This window comes from Volvox carteri (genome assembly GCF_000143455.1).
Source record: "Volvox carteri f. nagariensis unplaced genomic scaffold VOLCAscaffold_43, whole genome shotgun sequence".
NCBI classification, from domain to species: Eukaryota; Viridiplantae; Chlorophyta; class Chlorophyceae; order Chlamydomonadales; family Volvocaceae; genus Volvox; species Volvox carteri.
In genome coordinates this window covers 314,172-329,354 of record NW_003307586.1, presented here as the reverse complement: position 1 = coordinate 329,354, position 15,183 = coordinate 314,172, and the positions used below count along the sequence as shown (strand labels likewise).

General features: G+C 51.6%; 3 protein-coding genes across 3 annotated transcripts in view; 1 reads left to right on the top strand and 2 right to left on the bottom strand.

The window, feature by feature from the left end:
* VOLCADRAFT_118743 (uncharacterized protein) overlaps nucleotides 1-2,261 on the bottom strand; it is a gene marked incomplete at both ends in the record, with an annotated part of 4,799 nt that extends 2,538 nt beyond the window's left edge. The window contains 4 exons of the mRNA XM_002954426.1: nucleotides 129-420; nucleotides 478-558; nucleotides 691-884; nucleotides 1,887-2,261. Coding sequence (XP_002954472.1) covers nucleotides 129-420; nucleotides 478-558; nucleotides 691-884; nucleotides 1,887-2,261 — 942 coding nt within the window. The remainder of the gene's footprint in view (nucleotides 1-128; nucleotides 421-477; nucleotides 559-690; nucleotides 885-1,886) is intronic.
* A 7,482-nt stretch (nucleotides 2,262-9,743) lies between these two features.
* VOLCADRAFT_106402 (uncharacterized protein) lies at nucleotides 9,744-11,090 on the bottom strand. The gene is made up of 3 exons (XM_002954425.1): nucleotides 10,796-11,090; nucleotides 10,494-10,668; nucleotides 9,744-10,196 (listed from the first exon to the last, which is right to left on the bottom strand). The coding sequence occupies exons 1-3, from the start codon at nucleotides 10,841-10,843 to the stop codon at nucleotides 10,054-10,056; spliced, it is 366 nt and encodes a 121-aa protein (XP_002954471.1). The 5' UTR covers nucleotides 10,844-11,090; the 3' UTR covers nucleotides 9,744-10,053.
* Nucleotides 11,091-15,008: 3,918 nt separating this feature from the next.
* The window catches only part of VOLCADRAFT_106401 (uncharacterized protein), a gene marked incomplete at its 5' end in the record, with an annotated part of 3,406 nt that continues 3,231 nt past the window's right edge, over nucleotides 15,009-15,183 (top strand). Inside the window, one exon of the mRNA XM_002954484.1 lies at nucleotides 15,009-15,134. Within this exon, the coding sequence (XP_002954530.1) occupies nucleotides 15,009-15,134 (126 nt within the window). The remainder of the gene's footprint in view (nucleotides 15,135-15,183) is intronic.

Below are 15,183 nucleotides of genomic sequence, written 5' to 3'. Positions count from 1 at the left end.
TGCGGTGGCGGAGACGGCGGCGGCGGTGGTGAGGGCGGTGGTGGTCGTGGCGGCGGTGGCGGCGGGCTCGGCCCCGGCGGCGGCGGCGATGGCGGGGGTGACGGTGGAGGACTCGGTGGGTTGGGCACCGGCGGCGGCGGTGGATAGCAATCAAAGAGATCGGGGTTCGACCAACTGTCATACCGTACGTATACGCCGCAGGAGCCACCCTCCAGCTGGAAGACGGAGTTGCACTGCATGCCGCCAAGTGCCCGAATGGTGGCCCCGACAACAACCTTCTGGCCGAAGTTGGTGGCGACGAGGCGCCCGTCGTCACGACTCGCTGCGGTACCCACAACGATCATTTGCCCGTTCGTCGAGCCGTCGTCGATACATCGAAAAGGACGATCTGGCAAAAGTTGGGCGTTAAATGCGTAGAAGCTGGTCATTGCATTAACTAGCTGGGTGCAGGTCGTTTGGGAGGTCCAGTTAGCGGACCTTATGGCTTTGGTGATGAGGATACAGGGCCCCAAACCAGGGGGAAATGGCGGCCGCGGGGGTCGCGGTGGGGTTGGCGGGCTGGGTGGTGACGGTGGCGGGGGTGACGGCAGCTGCGGTGGTGATGGCGGCGGGCTGGCACCCGGCGGCCCCGGCGGCGACGGCGGCGGCGGCGGCGGACTACAGAGCTGTTGCGACAGGAAGTACGTGCACCTGGTGCCGGCGGTTGGCGGAAGAATGGTGGAGGTGGGGTTGTTGGTGCAGACTGTGATGTTCTGAGTTAGCCCCGCTACAACGGCTGGGTCCGTGTAAAAGGCCTCTGCACCGCAGCCAGCAAGTACCAACTGGAACAGCGCCAGCCACAACGTGTCATCCCGCAATGCGTTGGCGAAACTGATGAGGTTTTCCTGCGGGGTGGGTGGCGGGTGGGTGTGGGGAAAGGAAACCACAACCATTCCAAACCGCAGGATCCGAAGACCATCCCGCCAAGGGGTGGGCAGGGAGGAGGAAATGACCCTCGTTCCCGGGCGTCTGATACGGTGTGTATGTGTATGTATGTAGGAGTGTGTTGGAGAGAGTGTTTGTGTGTGTTCCGGCCCGATCTGGTGGTGTTGGTGGTGCTCGTGAGGTGCCCGCCCTCTGCCCTTCTGCCCCCCGCTTGCTCTCTACTCTGGCTGCTCGCTGCAATCTCCCACACCCCCCAACCCCATTCCGGCAGTGTCCCGCTGGACTCCCGCTTCCATCCGCAACCCCGGACGGGGAGAGGGGGACATGAACACTGCAACCAGCGGCGCCTCTGCCATGCTCTGAGCCCCTTTTCGCTACGTGCATGTTCTGTGTACGTGTGTGGTGGTGGTGTGGTGTGGGCGTGTGTGGGTGTGCGTGCGACATTCGTGGCCGTGCAGAGGTGTTCCCACAAGCGCTGATAGATCAAGTGATAATAAAGCCCGTAGTGTCCCAACCGCCTCCGTGACGGCAACAGCAATCCCTTGACCCCATCTCCGGGGCCCCAGCCGGGGAGCCCTTATGGTTTCTTGGGTTTCGGTCCGGTGCCCTTAAAACATCCCGTCTTTCACACACAAACACACGCACATACATACATACACACATACATACACATACATACACATACATACACACAGGCACAGGCATACGACACGCACGCGGAGACATACGCAGACACACACTGCTGCCCAGGCGTAAACCGCTGCAATCGGTAATTAAAATCCACTCTGCTACCCCGTATTCTGTATTTGCGGAGTATCGCGCCCCCGGGGAATGGAGTTAGTATGCGTAAATACAAACGTAACAACGACTGCGAAAATGGAGTGGCCCTGCTCGGATGCGCGCAGCGGGTACTACAGCTCATCCTGACACAGCTAGTCCAGAACACCATAATGAAATCTCACCAGTGAAGTTAAGCTGTCAAAAAGGGATCTGTACGTAAGGATAGATTTGACGCGACCCGTGGAGTTCGTGATGCTGCAGTTGGTTCGGTAAATATTCTTGTTGAAGAAGTTGATCGGGACATAATTTAGAGACGGTGGCAAGTATGAGTCTAGTAAATCACAAGAGCTGGGGTCAAAAGGCCCATTGACCGAGTAGAAAGTTATCGATGCAACGAGCTCGGCTTGCGTCATCAGCGGCGCAGTGAGCGCAGATATGGCCAAGATCGCGCCAAGATGCCTGAATTTTCTGAGTGCTGTCATGTTCCTCGGACTGCGACGCTGGACTTCCTCGGCTTGCGGCGCAGTTCCTGTAATGCCCACTTCAACGAAGCGCATAGATCGCGCGAAGATGCAGCTGGGCAGCATTCGAGCGGCTCGCAGTGCGCCTGCAAATAAAATTAGAACGTCTTACAAAATGTGACAAGTACGTAAGGTAATGGCTGGCGCGGACGGCTTTTAATCTATGATAACAGCAGCCGCAAATGTAAAACACGAGCAATAAAATATGCATCTCCTTGTAACTCACCTATCCTGGCACCCGGTGCCGTCAGTCCTGGGAGTAGCGGTGGAGCCAAGCAGAGTCAATACGCACCCAAATGTGGACCCAGGAAACACCGAGGGGTAATTATTGTAAAACTTTTATTAATGTATGTCATTGAAAACTCCTAATGTCTAAAAATTATTATCCACGAACGCTTCAAGGCTACAGATACGGTTTTGCAGTCGATTACCAAGGTCAACTAAACGCATGCTAGCTAGACCCAGGCAACATTTAAAAAAGTTTAGCCTGAAAGTGACAGGTGAACGCATTGTGCCTATGCTAGTGCCTCAGTAGCGAAGTTGTCGTACACGGCTGGTAACTTTATTGACACCATAATAATTCAGACATCGCTAACATTTTATTCATACAGTCTCACAATCCTTTACGCTTATAAGTAACAAATCCTGTTTGCGCTGCTTTGCTTGCAACACATCATGTGCCATATCGGTACGTGCAAGCAACGTCTCCATGACGGGTGTATGAGTTGCAGGTGTCAATTCATTCAGATCAAAGCATAGGCTATTTACTGAGGCTGAGGTCTTCCCAACATATGGAGGGGTGTGTGAACACCCTACTACCGTTCTGGTTGAGTAGACAGCTGCACCGGCCGCGCACATTCTTCAATATCTCCTTTATAAGCTTATCGCAAATCATTTGCATCATAAAGGGTTTCCGCGTGGTGGCCCGCTATGCATTCTTGTCTACATATGAACCCGTTCCAGAAGTCCGGGATGCCTTGGCATTTTGGGGGGCAGGGCACGTAGTCACATGTTCAGTTGCAACTTCATTGCATCAGAGGTTTGATACCTTCAAATCGTTCAGCAAGCAACGCCAAGCACGTCGGCAGCGTTCAGCTCACTTCAAATCGCCTGGACCAGCGGCGAGATTATCAGTATGTGTGTACTAGGTCAAACGAGTACGTTGTCGTGCGCGGTACGGGGGAAGGTAATTAGGGGAAGGGGCTCCTTTTAGGGCTGTGTGGATTTCCAGAGGGGCCTTCCAGGCGGGGTTCGGTTCCGTGGATTGTACTGGAGAAGTTGTGCCGCTGCCTGCTGAACTGGCCTTCGCAGGACCACGTCATGAGTCATAGGCCTGCATGCAGGGGGATGCAAGCCTCCATGTAATTGCGCCTGCTGTTCGCGAAATACGTTCGCGACATCGCAAGGAGGGAAACCTTTGCCAGCTCAGTGTATGACATTAATAAGCTTTCACACAGGAAAGAACGCCAGTTTCCCTTCAGATGGCTGCAGTTATGTCCTAGATAGCAGCCCAGGGCTAGCGACGGCACGCGAGGCCTAGCAAACTGCTCCTGTAGCTTTACAATAGTCTAGACCAAATCGATTATTTATGTCGTTAAATTATCACAATGACTTCGGAAACTAGCAGTTGGGCCTGGTCGAAGCTCGCCCCGTACCAAGGCAAGTCATTTACATAGACGGCGGGCGCCGTGAAAGCAACGAATTCCGCATCGATAGCAGTGTGCTTATTTCTGAAGCCATGCATTTTTATCAGGTAAGTAAACAAAACCATTACATTTGATTGTACAATTTAAATGTTTGCCGCCTAACTAGTTGTGCAATGTCAACTTAGCAGGCCATCTTCGATGGTAACGAGGGGAGAAAACAACACGGCAGTAATCGCTCGTGTCTGGTGCTCATGAGGCTTATAGCATGCCGTTCTCGGGCCTCATGCATAATCCCAAAGCGGAGAAGGTGCTGTTCACGGATGACCGGCCCTATTTTGACGAAAGGCCGCGTCATAAAACTGCAGGAATACGGCCCGCCTACAGGCCCGAATGCACTGCAATTTCGCAATATTATATTAGAACTAAAAACCTTCCAAAACCATGCTAACAGATTTCCAAAATACTACACCATCAAGGAAATCGCCTCCTGCTAGTAAGTGGCAATATAAGGCAAATAGGGCCGGTCATCCGTGAACAGACTCTGAACTTAAGTGTGTGTGTGGTTGTTACATGTTACTTAAGTGATGTGGCGGCAGAATGTTCTCATGCGTGTTCGTAAATGTATCTTATTGTGGGCCATACTGCTGCTTTCATATCGAATGTCCGTGTTATGGGGACCTCCTCTCTGGAGTTATGAGGGGATTCTTACATTTGAATAACGAGGCGAACAGGAACATGTAAGAGCAATTTTGAGAGTAAATTTGCCGTTATTTTCCCTTACGAAGTGGCGCAACTTCGTGTGCCTTCGGCTGTAACCTGACCACGTCAGCCAGTTTCGATCTACTCACTGGGAGAACGAAAGCCGACGAAAGCTACCCAAACTCTGGCTTGTACTGGTGCAATTCCGTCTGGTTGGCATAGGGCCCTCCGTATTTCTGTATTGAGGCCGCAGTGAAGCCAATATAGCCTCTGAAACAATGAAAGCTGGAAATTTTCTCAGAATTGTGCATACTGGCTTCGGGATGCGGTACGGCATGATGCGGCCGGCCGTCTTCCCGGCCAGCTGGCTGCAGCCTGTGAATACACCGCCAGTAGAGGCCGCAGAATACACACAAACATTCTGATCTTGTTCACAGTGTCCCGAACTCTGCCTTGGAAAACGAACACTTTTTTTAGCGCAAACTACAAGGGACTCTTCTGAAGAGTGAATTTCATTTCTTCATTCGTGAATTTCACGAATGAACCCTATTTACCTTTTGCTAGCAGGAGACGATTGTTGATGAAGTATAAGGAGATGAAGTATAAGGAGATGAAGTATAAGGAGATCTGTTAGCATGGTTTTTTAGGCAAATAGGGCCGTTCAACCATGAATAGCTGTTTGTCAAACAGCTCGACGATCTTTCATTATCTCCTCTGTTAAGGCATATGTTGGCGCATACGTTGCTGCCGTGGATGTGCGTGGGCTGGACAAGGTACGAATGTTGTTCTGACTGCGGAGCTGGCGGAGTACACTATGCGTTCACTTCTCTCCTCATTTACACCAAGTCGCTTTCCATGCCTGTCTAATGCCCATGTAATTATAATAGGATATCCTGCAATGGTTGACGAGTCGAAATGCAGGGGCCGGGTGAAGTCCAAGACCCACGTCGATAGCATGCATTGGCTGCACCTGTTGCACTGCCGCTGCAATATGGCGGCCTGCGTCTGTTCATGCAAAGCAATACATCGGAATGGTACACGCCAGATTTCATCTTGGACCTGGTGCACGAGCTTTTTGCGCCAGGCGGCATCGACCTGGATCCGTGTTTTTGTGCTGCTGCAAACACGCGGGTCCGGCCACTTCCTTTAACGATGAGGCGACGGATGGACTGGCAGAGGGCAATGCATGACGATGAAATGTGATTCTCAACTTGCTTTTGGTGTACGGAAAGGACACACAGCCTCCAAGGGCTACTTTTTGCGAGATGTGTGTGGGAGTATCAGGCGGGGAATATGAAGCAGGCCGTGGTGCTATTGAAGGCAGGTATAGGCTACAGCTGGTTCAACGATGTGCTGAACTGGCCGGTGTGCAATCTCCAGGAGCGCCTTTCGTTTGTCCGGCAGGTGGGCACTAGTGGGGAGCCCGTGGTGCTAGTCCCTCATCCAACGGCTACACCTCCCGGTCCGCTCTTCGACTGGTCCCATGTTTTGCTCGCTGATGGAGGACCCTGAGGTTTCTGCGCTGCTTGAGGAATACGCTGATGTCGTCCGTGAGATCCCGGGTATTCCTCCAGTTCGTCCTGTGGATCACACAATTATGTTGGTGCATGACACCCAACCCGTCGCATGCCCTATGTACCGGCTTAGCCCTCTTGAGCTTGATGAGGTCAAACGGCAGGTTACTGAGCTGCTCGCTAAAGGCATGATTCGTCCGAGTACGTCTCCCTTCTCTGCTCCGATTTTGTTTGTGGGTAAGAAGGACGGTTCTCTACGCATGTGTATAGATTACCGTGGATTGAATTCCATGACCACTAAGAACTGGTACCCTCTTCCGCGTGTAGACGATTTGCTTGATAAGCTTCGCAGATCTGCTTACTTTAGCTCTACAGATCTGCAGCAGGGATATAATCAGATTCGCATTGCTGAGTCTGATATTCCTAAGACCGCTTTTGGCACTCCATTCGGTCATTTTAAGTACACGGTTTTGAGCTTCGGCCTTGTTAATGCCCCTGCTAACTTTCAAGCGTGGTTGTTGAGGCCGTACATCGATAAGTTTGTCGTGTGCTGCCTGGATGACATCCTCGTCTATCCTAAGACGAAGGAAGAGCACCTCCAACATCTTCGTTTGGTGCTCGACGTTTTGCGGCGGGAACAGCTTTACGCCAAGCAGTCCAAGTGCCACTGGGCGAAGTCCAAAGTTGAGTATCTGGGCCATGTGGTCTCTGTGCGCATGGACCCTTAAGAAGACTGCTGCGGTGCGTGACTGGCCTGTCCCGACGTCATTGCTTGAACTGCGAAAGTTCCTAGGGCTTACCAATCACTTTTGCAAGTTCATTGCCAATTACTCGTCCCTTGCCGCACTGTTGATGGGCCTTACATGTAATGGTCTGGTGGCGCCTTTGTGTATATGAAGGTTCCGGGTTCGATTCCTGGTCAGTCCCCCGACATTGTTCGGGAGGTCTAGGTTTACTAACGCTACTGAGGTGTGGAGATGAGGTCTAGTTGATGGACTAAGTTTCGCATGCTGAGATGGTGGCGGTGGCTGATCTGTCTCTACGGATGTTGGGTGACTGGATGAGGAGGGGTCTAGTTGGCAGGACCCAAACCGCTGTCGGTCGTACGATGTAACCAACTTTCAATATATATATATAGTCCATGGCCTCCCGGCTTTGACGGACCCCCCGCAGTCGTGCGGCACTTGTAACTTGTAAGGGTGCGTTTTCTTCCGCTGACCATTTGGACTGCTGAATGTCATGCGTCTTTTGAGGCTATCAAACGTGCTGTTGCTGTTGCGAACGATATAGTGCTGCGTTTTCCCAAATACTCTCAGCCTTTCCGTGTTGAGCTTATTTTGGACGCTTCACTGCATGGTACGGGGGTTGATTTTGCTGCAGTCTTTGGGTCCGCACTGATGGTGATCGACATTAAACGGTTGTCCCTAACGATGATTTGCTTCGCTGTGATATTCTTTCCCATGTGCATGAGGATCCGCTTTCTGGTCATGTGGGTTCTACTCGCCTTATAGAGTTGCTCCGTCGCAACTTCTGGTGGCCACGGATGGCTCGTGATGCTGCTTCCTTTGTTGAGCAGTGTGACGTTTGCCAACTTCAGAAGACAAAATCTGGTAAGCAATCGGGCTTACTTCAGCCCCTGCCGGTTCCAGATTCGCCTTGGGAGAGTGTGTCGCTTGACTATGTCGTCGGACTTTCCAAGGGAGGATATGACGCTGTCCTGACCAAGATGGTACATTTGGTACCGACCACCACGACAGTTACTGCGGAGCAAACCGCTCGACTGTCCTTTGATAACGTGGTGCGTTTGCATGGTGTTCCCAAATCGATTATTTCTGATAGAGGACCTCAGTTTGGTGCCAAGTTTTGGGGAGCCCTTGGCACTTTGGCTAATTTCCGAGTTGGCACTTTCTACTGCCTACCATCCACAAACTGACGGTCAGACTGAGCGCATGAATCGCACATTGGGTGATATGCTGCGAACCTGCGCTGGCAACAACTCTCGCGTTTGGGACACCTATCTTTCGGCTGCAGAATTTGCGATGAACAGCGCTGTCAATCGCTCTACGGGACAATCTCCTTTCTTCTTAAATTACGGGTTCCACCCAGCTACTCCCGTCTCACGTGAACTTGATGTTCCGGTCCCGGCAGCCAAATCCTTTATTAAGTCGTATGTTGCTCGTATTGCAGAAGCGAAGCAGTGTCTGGAAAAAGCCAAAGACCGTACGACTAGTTATTACAACCGCGGCAGAGTCGAAGTGACCTTCAAAGGAGGCGACTTAGTGCTTTTAAGTACGAAAAATCTGCGGCAGTTAGCCGTCGGACCCCGTAAATTATTGCCGCGTTGGGTGGGTCCTTATCCTGTGAAGCGCATGGTTGGGAAAGCAGCGGCCGAGCTTGTCCTACCGTGCGATATGCGCATCCACCCCACCTTCCACGTAACGTTGTTGCGGCCTTACAAGGCGCCAGCGGATGCGTTGGATTCTTCAACTGTTCGCGACAGTTCTTCTGCACTTTCTAGTCCTGCAGGACCGCCGCCGGTTCTGTGGCTGAAGAGGGACTTGATTATCGTGCTAGCCGCCTAGGAAGACGCTGTAAGGGGCTGGTGCACGAGTACCTCGTCAAATGGACCGGGTATTCTAATGAACATAATAGCCGGGAGCCAGAGAAGAACTTCAAGCAGTCAAGGCTCGTGCCACTAACGCTGCGAGGACGCTGCGTCCAGAGGGGGGATAGTTGTTGTGGCATACTTGCATATTTACCTTCGGAATTTTCCCGAGACTCTGGCACTTCGCCACTTGGCATTATCTTCACTCTTACTTGGTTAACCGTTGGGCACTTGCCTATCTTTTATCACGCGTGATACTGGGTTATAGCGCTCTTGCTATAATCATGACACTTGTCACTGGTAGACCCACTTGGGTTACGATTGCACCAATTGGTGATAATTCGCGTTGACGACTATATTCTCGGATCGTACAAATTGCTGTACAAGTCGTCCTTAACACAGAGGCATTTAGCCTCCCTTCATTCACTAATCGGTAGTTTTCACTACCACCTAAACAGTGGAAGTGGATACAACAGTTGGGGTTGAGGAGGGCAGTAACACTGCATGAATTGATTGAGTCAAGCCCTGGTTTGTTGTGTTGTTTGCAGTGAGTGTCAACCATTTGGTGTGAAGCAAAAATGCATGGACGACTCTGATGTTAGACTCCCCAGCCAGAGGGTTGCAGAGATGGGGGATTGGGGGCAGGTACTGGCCAGGCGGGATGGGGAATAGGGTTGACGACGTCAGGATGGGATGTGGGGCCCAGGGCGAGGATTAGGGATTAGGGGTGCTACACTACTTTTGGGATGGGGATTGCTGTCGGGGGTGAGGATGGGGATGGGATCCCTGTCTGAGGGATGGGGATTGCAACCTTGACCAAGGAGGGGATTGGGAGCCCTGGCCAGGGATGGGGATGGGACCCTGGTCGACAGGACGGGGATTGCAGGCTTTCGCAAGTTTAGGATGAGCTCGCTGCCATAGGATTGGGAACACAGTTGGAGGATTAGAATTGGGTGTTCTGCTGTACATTTTACATGTAAAATGAGGCTGCAGGTGCCGAATTGGGAATACTGACAGGACTGCAAAACAGGCCAAGGATGAATGGTTTAGTTGTCCATAGTTGCTTACATGGAAACTCAAACAAACACAAGGAAGTTCTGCTTGCAAGTCGCGTCCCATAGCAAACCAAACTCAAACACAAGGAAGTTCTGCTTATAAGTCGCATCCCATAGCAAACCAAACTCAAACACAAGGAAGTTCTGCTTGCAAGTCGCGTCCCATAGCAAACCAAACTCAAACACAAGGAAGTTCTGCTTATAAGTCGCGTCCCATAGCAAACCAAACTCAAACACACGGCCTTGGCCATCTCTTCATTAGTCCTGCGCTTTTTCTCCAGCCGTGGTGACGTATCCTCGCCCAACTCGTCAGCGGGCTGCGCAGTCGGGGCACATGCTGCTTTTGCAAGCTTGAGGGCTTGGAGAGCTTTTAAGGTTCGGGGCGAGGGCCATCAGCGACTTGATTGCCACCTCGGAATCCGCATCCGCCAGCCGTGCGTTGACTTCGACCTCTGTGCCAGCAAGGAAGACAGAAAGCAGGCGGTGACAAAACAGCAAGTTTGCACCTTTCGTTCAAAACAAAACCGAATGGAGTCGGCGTCACAGGCAGCGGCTCACAAAGTCGGTTACATGCCAGGGTCCCAAACTTCCATTGGTATGGGCGTAGGCATCGACCTAAAACAAGACCCATTGCAAAGAGTGCAAGCGTCGGATAAAGTATACCCTGTAGTGGTTGGTCAGTCCTGGTCAGTCCTGTCCAGTCCTGTTCAGCAAGCGGTGAAACCAAATTAGGCTGAAGTGGTTCTTACCGCCAGCCACGGTCTTCATTGACACCAAGTCCACCAAGCCTTCTTCAGACAATGTTTTGGCGATGGCGGCATCGGCCGACTGCCCGATGGGGTCCATCCCAAGCGTTTCCACGATGGCTTCGGCCATGTCCCTGGTGAAGCCCAACCCCGTCAATTTTGCCAGCTTTTGATGCTTCTGCAGAAGGTTAACACCATTGGGAATAGAACAGGCATGGAACGCGACTTGGTGTAAATGTGAGAAAAGTGCACCATTGGTGCACCCTGCCAGTTCTTCAGTCAGACGCAGTCCAACCCGTTCTTACCTTGTCCGGCCCATGCACATCCACATCCAGGGCACCATCGGGTGCCATTCTGGAAGAGATAACAAACGGTCGTCGGGCTGTTACTAGCTTGCGCTTAACAATGTGGGCGTCTTCCAAGACGAAGTTTGGGACACTTTGAATAAGACCCGAACGAAATCTGTATGCAATCTGCAGACCCTACTGGGGGACAAGTCCGCAGGAGGCGTATCAACATGCAAGACGTTATCAACAGCAAGCCGGTTTGGGGGTCCAAGTACAGCCTGTCACGCTGACTAGTTGGACAAGGCTGTATGCTCTTCTGTGTGAAGGCAGAATGACTTCACCAGGAGAGCAGCAAGAATGAAGTCGCCACTGCGACCCAGTTATACGACAGCACCACAGAACCAGCCTTAGAAGCTCCGGTCGCTTCGCTCCGTCGCATCTAAGCCAACAAGACGTTATCAACAGCAAGCCGCTTTGGGGGTCCTGGCTCAAAGTGAGGCCCACCCTGGAGTTAGTTGTTCAGCTTTCAAGTACTTCCTCAAACAAACTGCTTCTCTAGTACTGTGATGTTGTACTGGTTATATTCATGCAAACTGAGCTAAAGTTGCAAGGCGCGAAGATGCTGGCCGCATCATGCCGCACCGCATTCCCAAGCCAGTATGCACAACTCTGAGAAAATTTGCAGTCTTCATTGTTTTGTTGTGGCACAACTCCACGTATCTCTGCACATTAGTGCATAGGAGCAATTCTTGCGCAGATGTCCAAGTCGACTCAAAAGCATTCCAATTGGACTGTCTGGCTTGATGTAATGTTATCAGGTTGTTTGTCGTAGCGCTTTGGCGCACCCAACGCGGAATGTTGGCGCCGGACTGTGCAGCTGAACTCCTGCGCTATGGGTGAACCAATGGTGCACCCGTTCCTTCGCCATCATCAGCACGTTCCCAGCCATGGACATTTTGACAGAACACCCTTGTATGTTCTGCCATTCTAACCACAGCATTATAATTTGTTGTTGTGGCCGTCTATCGAACATAACAATCCTTCCTCCCTTAGGACGCGCTATTTGCACTAGCAGCCAGTGTGCAATTAGATACGTAGACCTCTGTGATGCGAGTTCTTCCTCAGTTGAGATCCGCTTCAACGAGCGTTTGTCGCTTCAGTCTGCTTCGGAACGAACACAGCCAGGCGGAATTTGACGGTGTTGGTCCATAAGGATCCCTGCCGCTCTGTGCGACTCCTGTGTCTTTAGGTAGCATAGTTCTCGTTTGCTTACCTTTGCTAAACCCCAGAATCGAGGCGCCCAACTCAACGACGCAGCAACATAATAGGCATCAGGACGCCAACATGCATCGCCAAACCACACCCTCCACGCAGCAAAGGCGAAGCAAACGTACCCAGTACCGTACACTGGTAACGCCTACCACCTATACGCCAGCAAGGGACTCCCCACTCGCCCGCGACACCACGATGAGGCAGACAGCCTGCAACCTGGACGATCCATCACATACACAAGCGGAGAACAATCTGATTCGAGTGAATACCGGCAACAAAAACAGACAAATCGGGTGTCGGCTTCCTCGAAGCCAGAAAACAGGCGGGGGCCCCCTGCCTCCGTACAGGCCGGTAGCTAGAGTAGTGTCAACGTGGTGGGAGCTGTGCTTGTTGCAGCAGTGCTGATGCTGTGGGGCTATGCTTGTCAGAGCGCGGGAGCAGGGTTCTTCACCATGGTACCCAAAAATTTCGGCCGTGTCCGAAGCCCTCTGAATAACTTTTCGGGGCCCTCCCCGATAATTTTCCTGTCAGCCGGAGAGTGTTTTCGGGTACCCCGAAACTGTCTGAAGCGGTTTTCGGGGTAAAATTTAGCTGGATTCTATCGTTATATGCTAGGACGGCTGAACTAACAGGTGACTTTATTTTGGAACATAGCTCCAGGGAGAAGTATTTCAGCAAGGATTTTACCCAAAGCAAGGCCATCTTAGACTTCATAACTGAAAACTCTTCCTAAAAAACGTCAAGTTCGCCAGAGGGATGCAAAGAATAGGGATTGGGTTCGGGTACCGGTCAGGCAGGAATTAGGATTCGGAAAGAGGGGCAGGATTAGGATACAAAGTTGAGGCCAGGTTTAGGATGAGGACCCGAGTGTAGGATTAGGATTGCGACCCGGCCCCAGGATTAGGATTGCGACCCGGCCCCAGGATTAGGATTGCGACCCGGCCCCAGGATTAGGATTGGGACCCGGCCCCAGGATTAGGATTGGGACCCGGCCCCAGGATTAGGATAAATACCTAAATCCAGGATTACGATTAGTACACTGGTATTGGATTAAGGTTAGGGCACCGCAATGATTGGCAATTAGGATACTGCTATGTAGGAGGACTATCAAATCCAGCTACCGTTCAGACTGCGTTAGAAGGTTGCTATGCCATGTCATACTAAGTGATGTCGCGTGTGATGTGTGCGCTCATGCTCCTGATCACGGAAGCCATACGCTCCAGGAGCTCCAGCCATGCTTCTGACAGGCGTCTGCTGATCAGTAAAATTGCGATAAAACAATCTGCCCCTCTGCTGATCAGTAAAATTGACGAGGACGGACTAGACACGAAGACGTATGGATGGCGTCCGCGCCTCCTCCGGAACCAACTGCACGACATTGAGGGACGCTTCCCAAGGCAGTCGCGTGGTATGCGTCCTTATAAAATATTAGTAGGTTAAATGTCGGAAACTTTATGAATAATTTTTCTACAATGCGCACGTGCTAACATTACTGGCTCAATATCATAGGTCGACATCGTGTTACGAGGCATGTCCTGCTTATTGGGTTGTACTTCATAGCTGCGAAAGCCCCTGGTATTCATGGCATTGAAGGTCTCTGCTTCGCTGCCAGTGTGGATGGTGATCCGTTGGATCACCTCTCTCAGCTACTCCTTCCAAGGACGTGTTTGCTCTGCCTGCTTTGTTGTTAATTCTCGGGCTTCGGGCTTTGTATGAATGAGCCTATTGTTATGCGCACATGTTAACATCTTTTGGCTCAATATCATACGTAGACATCGTTTCACGAGGCATGTCCTGCTTATTGGGTTGTGCTTCATAGCTGTGAAAGCCCCTGGTATTTATGGCATGGAAGATCTCTGGCGCGCTGCAAGTGTGGATGGTGATCCATTGGATCACCTCTCTCAACGTGCATTTTATCTTCGACCGCCCCACAGTCGCATCTGCAGATGCTTGAATCAAGGTGTTTAGACGCAGTATCCCTGCTTAAACTCTTCGTATGGCACGATACTGCAGAAATGGCCAGGATGCGCAGCTTCGTCAGCCTGCTTTTTATGTTTCAAGTTTTACTTCGTTTGATCATATACCCGCTGTAAAATTGCATTGGTTTTTTTTACGCACTTGCATTGCCATCGCCTCGCGCCTGTATGGCACTGTGTGTTTCCGTGTCACGGCACCCTTCTATTAGGATTGGGCCCCCCAGCCAAATTTAAGGTTTTACCGAATCAGTCACACGATAACAGCTCACGATAAGGATTACGACACGACCAAGAGGATTAGGATTGGGACCCCAGCCTCAGAGTTAGGATTGCGGTCCGGCCCCAGGATTAGGATTGGGACCCCCCCCAGGATTGGGATTGGGACCTGGCCACAGGATTAGGATTAGAACCCCGACCCTAGGATATGGATTAGACCACCACTCTGGATTAGGGATTAGAAGTGGTCCACCCCTGTTGAGATTAGAGGATTGCTGACCGGTACCCACCCCCTGGATTAGAGGATTAGGACCACTTTGCACCCCTCTGAGTTCGCTGACATCGAAGGCAAACAGGCGGTTCGAGCTTGCCGAAGCCGCGAATCCCGAGGGAGATGCGGGGCACCTTGATTGGGCGCTCATCATCAGTTGACTCGGGCATGTTTAACTATGCATATGCTTAGATGTATGAAAATGTCTGCGATACAGCTGCGAAACTGCCGCAATGCACATTTCTGAAGTCAAAGAGCCCGCCACCGTAAGGGCCGGATTAGTTGGGGCGAGCATCCGTATGATACGAAGGGCTCACTTACAACCTTTGTAACGCTCTCAGCCTAAGCGAGCCCCACGCACCACGCACGAACGAATTTAGGCCCTTTTCGGTGATATCCAAATTTTTTGGAAGCACGATCGCGTCCCGTTTTATTGTAATAATTGTCCGTGTTCCTGAATCAAGGACTCGTGTTATCGCGAGTATCCGTTAGCATTATGTTTCCTCTCGTACCTGGCGGCTTGCCGTGGGGCCAAGACCCGCCTACTTCGCCTCCTCATCGATTCGTTACCGTTATGCCTGTGCGTGACGATCTCATCGTCCCGCCGTTACACCTGCCGCTGGTACGTTTGGTTTGTTTTTGGGCGGGGCCCCAGCACGAAGCGCCCAGGG

What these genes read in the sequence shown, in the direction of transcription:
- VOLCADRAFT_106402 (XM_002954425.1), bottom strand. Translation starts at nt 10,843, where the DNA reads ATGGCACCCGATGGTGCCCTGGATGTGGATGTGCATGGGCCGGACAAG. An exon ending in ATGTGCATGGGCCGGACAAG is followed by an intron (nt 10,669 to 10,795) that starts GTAAGAACGGGT and finishes AACCTTCTGCAG; the next exon opens with AAGCATCAAAAGCTGGCAAA. An exon ending in AATGAAGACCGTGGCTGGCG is followed by an intron (nt 10,197 to 10,493) that starts GTAAGAACCACT and finishes TTGCTGGCACAG; the next exon opens with AGGTCGAAGTCAACGCACGG.